Here is a 12,180-nt window from a genome sequence, read left to right as displayed (position 1 = left end):
CAGGCTCCATCAGCAGGCGTCTAACCGGACCCGGTCTGTCACGGTTGCGGTTGAACTTCGGCGGTCAAGAGAGAGCTGTTTTTTCTAGAAGACATTACATTAATTCCGTCGAGGTTTCATTTTTTTGGGTGCCTATTTCAGCCCGTCCAACGTCTCTCCACTGCAGATAATGTGTGAGGAAAAAACCTGCATTTATTGGCCTATTAGCGGCTGATCTGGACATCGAGGAGGGAGAAGAAAAAAAACATGTCAGTGAGTCAACAGCTGGAGTGGAAAACACACGACGGATCTCGGTCAACGTCCGCGCTTTCTTCATAGCTGACGTATGGGCTTTATTCAACCGTCCATTCATTCAGTAATTCAGCAGGAAAAAACCCAGCTGTACCGCCTCATATCTGGTCCAAAGAGGACATCCTTCAGCCAACGAAACCCAGCGGTGAGTGAGGGGCGAGCCGCCTAATCATGCTTTAGTTGAAACACACGTTTAGAAACCCGCCTCCCTTTTTTTTTTTACTTAATGCTGTGCGGTTACACCGGTCAAGAAAAACAAACTAACCCCCCTTTTTGTTGTTGTTTTTAAAAGATGGACTCCCCCCACGCAGACCTTGGCTGTTAAGATTGATAAGGTTGCTGTGTTGGAAGAGCAGAAGTTGAGAAGGAAAGGAAGGAAGGAGAGGAGAGGAGATCTCCGGTTGCTGGTGGATAACGCGGCTCTAACGCAGCTCGTCTAACCCCTGGGACTAATAAACGGAAGGAGGCAAGGAGAGGCGGAATGTGGCATCGCCGTTACCCTCCGCTGTGACTGAGTGAGGCCAGTGTTGGGGGGACAACCGGTGGTCGTTAAACCTCCGGTGTGTGTGCGCGCGCGTGTGTGTGTATGAGGGTGGTGGTGGTGGTGGTAAAAACCGGTTTTTGATGCGCGAGAAAGTGACGTGCCGCCCTCCCACCTTCCCGCCCTTTGCCACGAGCCTCTTGTCAACCCAATGGACGAGGCAGCTCCACACTAATAAAATCATCGATATCTCAAATATTTTATTAATTTTTTTTGGAGTGCCTGTCTGTTAAACCCTTTCACTCCGAGTCTCCAAAATCTCGCGGGATATAACAATAAAATAAAAAGGGGGTGAATCTAAAAGAGAGGCGGATAACAGATATTAAGACAAAACAGGAGCCGCCTATATGAAGATGCTGATGTGTGACCGCGGCGTCCAGATGCTCGTGACGACGGTGGGCGCGTTCGCCGCCTTCAGCCTCATGACCATCGCCGTCGGTACCGATTACTGGCTGTACTCGCGCGGGGTCTGCCGCGCGAAGAACAGCGGCGACAACGACACGAGCCGCAAGAACGAGGAGGTGATGACGCACTCCGGCCTCTGGCGAACCTGCTGTCTGGAAGGTACGTGATCAGTCTGACTGACTGGCTGTCTGTCTCTCTCTTATAGCGGTCTCTCTGACAAATACTGTGTGTGTGTGTGGACGAACATGTCCCCTCTGTGTGTGTCTGTGTGTGTGTTTGCTCTGTCTTTATAGTGTGTATCCATGTGTGTGTTAGTATGTATCTTTCCCTGCCTCTCCACACACATGACACACACATGTCTCTCCTGTCCAACACCAGAGGAGCGTTGGTATACCCTGTGTGTGTGTGTGTGTGTGTGTGTGTGTGTGTGTGTGTGTGTGTGTGTGTGTGCATGCGTGTGTGTGTGTGACAGCGTCCCATAATCCCTTGAAACTCAGTTCTTGAGAATCTGTCCATTCCCTACACCCTTCCTTTCCTCTGCATCATAAAAATACAACGACAGAATATTTATTGATCTGCTCTTGTTGTCTTCACACTGCATTTAGAGCTGAAGGCTAACAAGTCACCTGGATCTGCACACTGTTGCCGGGACTCTTTGCACACACATACACACAATTTGCTCTTTTGAAGCCATCTTGTTTGTCTTGTCGTTCGGGAGCCAGAAAACACAGATACAGGCAGCGCGGCGTGGCCTATAGGCTGGTGCTGGGATCTGGTGTGCATTTGGCAACCAGAGAGACCTGTCGATTCAAGCAAACGCTCCCAAATTACTTCCTGATTTAAGTCCTACTTCTCACCCTAAGAATCCAGGACACGCTGACCGACATGCACAGTGACCGGTGAGAATATTGAGAGTAACAGTGTTGTGGAAAAATCTTTCATTCGATTGTTTTTTGGAGAGAAGTTGGATTTTTCCCATAAACTCTATTGACGACTTTTTGACAACTTTCATCACAGGTGTGCTGGTCGTCGCTCGTTCCTGCTGCATCAGTGACATCTTTTGACTTCCTTAAAAGTCCAATTGTCGACTCCACCAGTCAGAAAGAATGTGGTTATTTTGCATCTTTTAATTATTTAAGTAACCCCCCCGAAACTGCCCTGTTAAATCACACTTTGCGACATGTCCCACTACACTAGACTGTAGCTTCATATACCCGGACTACAGTCCTGGACCAGCTCTCTGGTTCTTGAGGCCATCTGATTTGCAATCCTCAAGTGTCGTGGCTGTACGTTGATCTTGAAAAATCGAAACCTCAACCTAAGTCAAGGGGGTAAGCGGGGCAGGGATAATTGAGGCAGACAGATAAATAAGATAAGATGGATGAGATCAATTTAAAGAGGTAAAGTGGCCCTTTCTCATTTGAGTTTACTTTAATTGCTGAGCAGTTAAAGCATCGTTTATCGCAGCATGTTTATGAGGGCACGGGGACAGGTGGATGTGTCTGTGGGGCATCTTGGTGGTGCATCACCCGGGCAAGAAGTTTGAGGTTGCAACATTGGTGTGTGTGTGTGTAGATTGGAGCCTGGGCCTTGACCTTGGCTGCACGTCGTCCTCTATCTCTCTCCAGCTTGTTGTCTTCCCTGTGGAATCTCAAATGAAGCCGAGAAGCCACAATAGGATTTATAAAAGGTGGCTTTTTCTGTCAGAGGTCAAATCACTTGTCTCCAACCAGGAGTTCCAGCCACATCCATATAAACCGGCAAAATGTCTCTAAACAAAGCTGTTTTTAGCAGCTATTTATTGACACACGGCCGTCTGTATCAGTGCTGCCTGATGGGGCTGGGTTCCGCCTTCAAGTTGGGCGGAGAGAAAAAAAAGCATTTGGACCTATTTGTGAGCGTTGATGGCCTATTCATCTAACATTTTATCTATGGTTATTTGATTTAGGAAATTATTGAATTGGTCAGGTTTTAAGCTGTGATTGGGCTGAAAACGGTCAATCTGATGTGGCAACACTGGTCTTTGTACTGCAGCAGTTATAGGTTGCTTGGTAGCAGTATCGTGTTTTTAATGGCACTGTGTCCGCTACGACGGGGCTACCATCCCAGAAAACCAAAAACCCCAAATTCATGATTGGACTTGTCTCCAGGATAATGAACATTTTGTAGTTGGGATGGGACTAGTGGTTTAATATGCAGACAGCTATTTACTGACAGCTGGACCCAGTGATCACATGCAGGTGAGTCTTTGGTGTTTTGGTGGCCAGCTGGCTACCGTTGGGGCTGTTTAAGGGTGTTTTTTCCCTTTTTGGCTGCATGGCTGTTTTCTCCTGCTTCTACTCTTTGTGCCAAGCGATGTCTTGGACCAATTTAGCTGCCCCCTCTTTGTCGATTACTCAACTATATTTCCTTTTGTGTCTTAGTTGACTAAGATTTCTTTTGCCGATTTGCTTTTGACATGCTGAATGACTTATTTCCAAGAAACCTATGAACACATCTCTGGGAAACACAAGATCTAAAGTGGTGCTTTTGTGTGATTCTTTGAGGAGAAATTCTTTACACATCGGTCAATAAAATAAACAAATGGATTAGTTGACAAAATCTCATGAGTTTTGAGTAAGAATTTCTTTAGTTGAGGTGCCCTGGTAGCTCGCCTGGTAGAGCGGGCGCTCCATATACCAAGGCTGAGTCCTTACTGCAGTGCCCCAAGTTCGAAGGCGATCCGTGGCCCTTTGCTGCAAGTTGTCCTCTCTCTCCCCCCCCCCCCCCCCTTTCCTGTCTCCCTTCAGCTGCACTTTCAGATAAAGACAGAAAGCCCAAAAAAACTTCCTCTTCTAAGGACAGCTTTACTTGCTACTGAACATGCTGACATGAAAAGGATATGAATCCTCACATCTAGATCTTTTTAAGACAATAAACAAATATGTGATTATCACTTCAAGATGGGGGGAAGGGGTGAGTTGCCTATCGCCTGTATGGCGTCAAATGTAATTCTGATGCTTCATCATGACTTGACACATATTACACTGTCAATTATTTAACTTTGAACCTTTTGGAAATTGTCTGCATAGGGGCTGGAACACTTTGTTTTCAATTACCAATAAAAATATGCATTGCCTCTGGTAGGAGCGTGTGTGTGTGTGTGTGTGTGTGTGTGTGTGTATGTGTGTGTGTGTGTGAGATGCAGCCAGTCATAACCATCTCATTCTGGGGGGCAGAGAAGGCTATTACAGGGCCAGATGGTGCAGGTATAAGGCTTTATTGAACACACAGTCTCATTTACACACACAGACAAACACAAACACACACACACACACACACTTGTAATTGAATGAATAAATAGACAAATTCTAGGATATTCCCAAGCCACCAAACAAGCACAGCTGTGGGAGCAGTACGCCAAGTTAACACAATGTCAGCACAATGTCAGTGCATGCACACATGCACAGGCTCACATGCCACAGACACAGACGTGCACACACTCGCTCACGCGCGCACATAGGACTAAAGTGAATGAGTCCTCTTTTCTCCCTCTGCCCATCTTATACTTATGCTCATTCCGGGTCCCTGTTTCATAATTTATAAACACCTCATAAAGTGACAGGAAATGGATGTCTCTGACTCGTGTACGGGGGGCTCGCCGTCCGCCTGACATCACAGAGTGAGCGACGGAGAGATGGAGGGGAATAGAAGAACATCGTGTATGCAGTGTTCTTACAGTAAATGTATAGAGCGCTCATGCATATGAGCTGTGCGGCATAAAGCATGCAGCACAATATGGAACAAGAGGAAGAAAGCCTTTGAGAATCATCCTATTTTACCAGAGAAATGAAAAAAACGGCTTTTGCACCAAACATCATTCATGAGCTAAATGTGAAATATGTGTATTTTCTGTGTTATCAGGAATCTTGTGTACTATGATGACTCGCGACCCCATTTACGCCTTGCTGCCCAGTGAAAAAAGCTACGACCCATCCTTTCTTGGGCAAAGGAAAGATAAGTAGAGCTCATACAGCAGCATTGGTTCCCGTGACCGGGGGATGTAGTTAGTTTAAAAGTCTGCCAGACCTCGTCATGACCCGCTCTCCTCTGAGGTTATGCTTTCCCAGTTTTATTTTGGTATGCTCACCTTTGTTTCTCGTCTCAGGTACTTCAATTCCTGCCCTTGTGTGTTTCCCGCCTGTGTGATTGTTTTCACCTCTCCCTCGTCGTCCCCCCTCCCCTTACATTGTGCATTTACTCGGCGCGCTCCCATTCGTCTCAGATATCCACACTTCACGTTCCGGCCTTCTGTTCCCCGTCACTTCCTGGTGTGATTTAAACCTTGCATCTGTTTAGACTCCGCCTTCTGCCTGTAGCGATTCTGGATACCTGTGTCTGGTTCTGGACTGAACTCCTGTGCACCAAACCCTGTTTTCTGTCCTGTGAGTCTGTTGGAACCGTTGTTACAGACCTGACATCCCGGACTGTCTTTCATTAATTTATTGCAAAGCCTCAGCACAACTGTGCTGCAAATTGTTACGAAAGAAAGCACAACAAATGTCTGAAATGAAAAGAGAAGGAAGAAAGCATAACATGCACACATGCAAACACACAAAAAATATGTATAAAAGTCTCATCGAATAGATAATTAAACCAAATCACGTTCTTTTTCCAGAAAAATATTACAGCAAAACCATATCTATATGTAAATAAAGCCACATACCTGCATCTTTCTCATGAACGCCTGTGGATATGCCATATTGTCTATGGGGTCTTGTTACTGTTACGTAACTGTAACTGTGCTTTAACGTGCCCTTTATTCCTGATTGTATCTCTACCCGCCAACAGTTCTATGTGTGGTCAGGTTGGGATTTCTTGCATGCAGTGAATGTGTTAGTGTGTGTCTGTGCAGGTGTACAGAGGTGTTAAGTTCCCACTGTGATAAACGAGCATGAGAAAGCCAGGAAATGAGGAGAGGAGGGAGGAGGAGGAGGTAGAGCATGAATGAAGCAGGGGAGGAGGGGGGGGGGGGGTGATGGATGAGCTGTTCATGGCCTCTGTTTCAGGTGAATCTCCAGGGAGTGTTTGACCACGCCGGGGATCTAAATGATCACCAGGTAATAGAGAGAGGAGGGTTTTAAACAGAGGTGGGGACAAAAATGATCACCCGGGTGGCTGCGGGAGGAAGGAGAGAAGATGGAGGAAGGAATGAAGGACAGAGGTGGAGAGCAAAAGGAGGAGGAAAGGAAATATAAGGAAGACAGATCCACAATATGTATGTGGACACCCGTTTCCTCATACCTTTGTGTGCCTTTAGTCTGGGGCTGTTGAGGGAAATCCTACTACCACAGCAAACATTGGGTGCATCCCGAGTATCTTCAGTTCCCATCACTTGCATCTTTTCCTTGCATCCCTCCCACCAGGGATAGATGGAGAGAGAAAAAAAGACGCAAGTGAGGGAAACGTGGACGTGGATAGAAGTGTTCTTCCAGCTTTGTGGAAACTGTTTTGGAGAGTCTTTGCTTCTTTATATACCACAATGCCCCTCTGGACAAAGCAAAGTCCATCAAGAATTGGTTTTCTGCATTTGGTGTGTAAGAACATGGCCTGCACAGAGCTCCGACCTCAACCACATCAAACCCGTCTTTGTTGAACTGGACCTGGGCCTGCAAGCCAGTGCCTGGTTTCTTTAATGCTTAAGTGGCTGATTGGGAGCAAATTGCTGCAGCCAGGTTTAAAATCCTGCGGACAACTTTCCCAGAGAGCACGCATGCATGCAGCATGTTAATGTCCGTGGTTCTGGAATGAGATGTGGGCGTGAGGTTGGCAGCACAGTGTGGCTGGATGCTGGAAACAACCAGGAAGATGAAAGAGAGATTGGAGAGGAATGAATGAAGGGATGTTTTGGTAATGAGAGGAGAGAACATGAGGAAGAGTAAAGGAGGGATCATGAGACGATTGGAAACAGGAGCAGAGAAATGTTCTGGAGACGGAGAGAGAAAAATTGAACATGGGCGTTTGAGGAAGAACAGAGTGAGAAAAGGGGGGAAGACGAGAGAGAAAGAGGAGAGGTGTGCAACCAAGCAGAACCTGTCCCGTTCTCTTTCATCAGCCATCACCCTGGAAACTAGCCTCTTCCTCCCTCCCTCTCTCTCTCTCTCGCTCCCCTTTTCCCTCTCTCTCCTTCGCCTAGAAAGAGGTAATCAGAAAGAGTGAGAGAGGTAGAGACAGAGAGAGAGCGAGAGAGAGAGAGAGGGGGGGGGGGGGGGGGGGGAAGAGGCACAGTCACCCACACTGAGCTATCAGAGGCGCTCTGAGGAAACAAGCAGTCCAATTTGCTCTGCTTTTCAACTTCCTTTCCTCCCCCATGCTCACTCCCTCCTCTCCCTATCCTCTGTTTTCTAGTTGACAAAATGCTTTATATCCTGCATGTGTTTGTGTGTGCATGTGGCTGGGTTGAGACAGGCCACACGCATGCAGTTTATTTGGACTCCACATCATCTGATTACGTGCAGCTCCCCCCCGGGAACGAGACCGCAATAACAACAGCATTGGAAATTAGTTCCAAATGCCTGAAACAACCTTCTGTTTAAGCTTTAGTGACACAGACCAACTGTAACACCGGAAAACCTGAACACGGTTCGCTGTTTGCATCTATTTCTTACCGACATTAAAGGTTGGATTCTTTCTGGTTTCTTTTAACCATGACGGAGATCAATTCCTGACCTTAAATACAACGTAGCCAACAAGTCTCTGGGCGAGGTGATGTCTGTCTCAACAACTGTTAGATGGATTGCAATTACATTTTGTAGAGACATTCATGGTTCCCAGAGGATGTCCCCGATAACTTTGGGGATCTTTTGACATTTTCTCAAGTGCCCCCGTGACGTTCTCTTTGGTGGGTTTGAGAGGAATGTCTCGACAACTATTGGACCTATTTTCCACACAAAAGGCTCAAGGTTCTGCAACTATATTAAAAGTAAAGCTGCGAGAAAGATAAGCCTCCTCTCACGTCAGTCAAATATTTCACATTTGACTGACATTTTAGCTTCAAGAGCAGCACCTGATTTCTAACCCCTAACTGTCAAAATGAAAAACACATTTTACGAACCTGAATCTTTGCTAACACACGAGATCTATCGGTTGATTACCGTTTCTGATTGCTTCAGTTGTTTTTTGCATGGGTCTTGTACTTTACGGTGATGGTGTTTCAGTGTTTGAACTGTACCTCTGCTGTAGATAGTGTGTGTGTGTGTGTGGGGGGGGGGGGGGGGGGGGGGCTAGAGTTAGATCAAGGACAAACTGCTGGCACCTCACGGCCGGCTCGTCACAATCGTGGGGGCATCTGGACACACCGTGTTGTTTGTGTTTGTCTCTTTTTTAACCTTGATTTCAGGCACTATTTGTGTCTAGTGAAACGTTTCCACTGTTTTGTATGCATACTGCGTTATGAGTAGAACTAGACCGGTACACAAGGCAAATATCGGTTTTATCTCATTAGAATTGTCTACTTTGACATGTCAATATAGTTTGATTACGTTTCCGTGTTTATCAATGCAACACTGATTGTACAAAGAGTTTAAGCTGGACTGATTTTCTGTTGTGGCATTTTGAAAGTACAACAAATGTGATTATGAATATATTATGTAGCTGCCCTGGAATTTATTGAATAGTTTTAAATGCAAAATTCCAGGAATAATGAAGGTTGAAACTTTGCATGGGAAAGAAAGGGAATATAATGGAAGTAAACTTTGTTAAGTATGTCATATATAGAAACAAGCCTTTCACCATATCAGAAGCAGTGTAAGTGTAAGTCATTCCTATAGAAATGAACAAAATCAAGTAATCAATCGATTAACCCTCTGAAAACTAGGCCGTTTGTTCGTTCATGAACAGCACGTTCCTTGAAGACGGAAATCCTTCATTTGCCAAAACAAAATCCATCAATTTGTCAAATGTGAAATGTGACATGCAGTGAGTTAGCTCGCCTTAACTAATGAGGAAAGGTACTTTGTAAATTTGAGCCTTCTCCTGGATCAGTTGCAGTGTAGGCAGTTGTTGCCGATGCTGGAATAGTAACTTTTCCTGCAGGATGTTTCGCCGTTGAATCGGGCTTTCACTGTCGGGACGTGCACGAGCATCTGCATTTGTAGACCAGCCAATAGGAAAGCCCTCTCTCTGAAATGACCTGTGATTGGCTAAAGTCTCCCACTGTGAGCTGGACTTTCTAAAGCCTGAAAACGGGGTCAAGAGGAGGTTACATCCCACTTGGTAACAGCTAGCTAGCCCAAATTAGCAGGTGTTAACAAGTTATAAACTGTATTCTTGCTTTGTTAGCTGAAGTATCACAAATATAAATTCTGATCAAATAAGATGATAAAACAAATAGAAGGAAGAAAGACAGCAGGGAGCAAAGGAGAGACTGAGGAGAGTGAAAAGGAAGGTGCAAAAAGAGAAAGTGAGATGTTGGGTAGAGCTAAATAATAAAAGTGTGTCTGTAGCTCGGCTCTCTTAAGAACAGCCAGCAGTTAGTCAGGAGGCAGTGACATGGAAAGTGTTTCTGCTCTACCTCTCGTCTGTTAGCTCTTGGACCTGCTCTACTACTGTTTTCATACATAACATTAAGATGAGTGTGTGTGTGTGTGGGTGTGTGTGTGTGTTTCTGTGTGTCTACCTCCAGAGCTGGAAACGGACTGTCTTGCGTAAATGTTTTTTGACGCTTCAAACATATATTCATAAAGTAAATAATATTCTATATAGAACAATGAAATGTTCCTCTCTCTCTCTCTCTCTCTCTCTACTGTGTTATTTTTTTCTTTCTAAATATACTTTGAACTTCGACGTCAAGGTTTTACGACTTACTAAGAAATAATAGCACACAAGAGTGTGCATGTGCACGTTCAGATGTGCATGTGTGTCTACGGAAGTGACAGCAGCAGTGCACTGGGCCCAGTAGGAGAAATTAAACCACATGACTCACTGAGACACACACACACACACACACACACACACACACACAGGCAGACAATCATGCACAGACTGGACTTCCATACCCGTTTGGCTTCGTGTCCCATAATGCCTTGCTGCGGCTGTGGTCGCAGCTGCCCTCAGGCCACGTTGACCTTTGTGAGGCAAATGTCTCCTGATAGATGCTCCCAGTGTGTGTGTGTGTGTGTGTGTGTGTGTGTGTGTGTGTGTGTTCATTAGTTTGCTGTTAATTAGACTGATAATTAAAAAAACAGCAACTTTGCGGTTTCATCTTTGTCACATTCAACACACATACACACACACAGGCACGCACACACAATGGCGGTTCGAAGAAGGAGCAAGGGTGTGTGGGTGCTCATTATCACAAGCATTTTAAAGCATTTAAATCTAACAGAAAAGAAGTGTCGATAGGAATTAAGCTGGTCTACAGAAATGTGTCCTACTGTGCCCAGACCTCTTATGGGTTTGTAAGAAACATAATCTCCACGCTGTTTCCTCCATGCTGTTGTAAAATCAAAGTCTAACTTCTTCTCGGCGGGTTTTATTCTGCCAGCTCTGGATAGTCGGAGCAGATCCCAGTTTGTCTTGTTTGAGTTGTAATAAACTGGAGGAGGGAAATGAGCTTATTAGAGATTCCAGTTGTCCATATTCCAGGTTTACATTTAGAGGGAGCGAGCTGAAAAGGCATCAGTCTGAGAGACATGGGTATCAGTTTACCTTAAAGCCTCAACTATGACAGAATACAAGCAGTAGTTTTAAGGTCTGTGAATGGAACTGTTGACTTATTTTATTATTCATACAAACAAAAGAGATCCAGTGGGTCCAAATCCGAACCTTTAAAGCGCACTGACCAACTTAATAAACATTATTTTAACTTAATAAAATAATATTGGGAATGACGACATCCAAATAGCCCCTGATGTAGTTTGACTAAAGTGTTGCTGCCTTCATTTGATAATGAAGGAACTGCAGCTGTAACTGGTCTTTGTCCTTCAGTGCTCGGTGAAGAGGAAAGGCCTTTAATGCAGTAACCTCTGCTGCGGTGAACAACTTGTCAATATCTACGACGTGTGTTGCATCTTAATCAGGGCTGTTAATTAGAAAGCTCTTATCGGTCAGCCATCATGACGTGTGTTTACGTGGACATGAGTGTTGCGGTTATGAGGCTTATTCAGGTTTTGATCATATTGGATCAACATGTTTACATGAGCACAGAGAACAGTTTACATGATAAATACTATATCCTGGTTACTAATTACTGCATTCTATTTGCACATGTGCCTGTGATGTTTACAGGCACAAACACTTCTCTCACAAATGTGTTGTGATGCAGATTAGATATTGGCATTTGTACATTGAGTGGGGGTGATTCATCACCCCGTTTGATAAATGTAATGTTTTCAAGTAGGAGCTTCTGTGTAATGCCGACATTGAATGAAAGACCTACGCTTCCACTAAAATACTTCATTAACTTTAGCTGACAGGTTATAGGTGGTCTTTCTCTATCTCTGTCTCCCCTGGAGGTTTTCTCCTGAGCCAACACGCTCAGTGAAATTCAGATGAACCAACATGAGTGATAATATTATCGAATTTGAGGTTTACAGCACAACCAATCTGAATTAACATTTGTTACGAGGGAAAATGATGATGTTGAGTAAGCAGATGTTAAAGGAAGACGACAAAACTACACAGGAAAGTAAAGTTAGATGGAGGGATGTAATCTAATCTACAGTCCGCTTCTTCTTTTTTGGTATGCTGTTGCTCATATACAATACAGTGTGTGTGTGTGTGTGTGTGTGTGTGTGTGTGTGTGTGTGTGTGTGTGTGTGTGTGTGCGCGCTGTTCGATGAGATCATAGGCTGGTTATGACACTTGACACAAGTCTGTGCGACAGCTACTGACTCACTCACTGATACAGCTCTACAAAACGTCATTGTGTGCTGAGAAATACATGACGCAGGTACATCCACGCA

General features: G+C 44.9%; 1 protein-coding gene across 1 annotated transcript in view; it reads left to right on the top strand.

Moving 5' to 3' along the window:
- Positions 1 to 1,179: 1,179 nt before the first annotated feature.
- cacng3b (calcium channel, voltage-dependent, gamma subunit 3b) overlaps positions 1,180 to 12,180 on the top strand; it is a 20,281-nt gene continuing 9,280 nt past the window's right edge. The window contains exon 1 of the mRNA XM_076081484.1: positions 1,180 to 1,396. Coding sequence (XP_075937599.1) covers positions 1,180 to 1,396 — 217 coding nt within the window. The remainder of the gene's footprint in view (positions 1,397 to 12,180) is intronic.

The sequence above is a fragment of the Anarhichas minor genome, unplaced genomic scaffold, assembly GCF_050575085.1.
Source record: "Anarhichas minor isolate MPS153535 unplaced genomic scaffold, ASM5057508v1 ptg000007l, whole genome shotgun sequence".
NCBI classification, from domain to species: domain Eukaryota; kingdom Metazoa; phylum Chordata; class Actinopteri; order Perciformes; family Anarhichadidae; genus Anarhichas; species Anarhichas minor.
The sequence above is the reverse complement of the archived record's forward strand: the minus strand, read 5'-3'. Positions and strand labels throughout refer to the sequence as shown.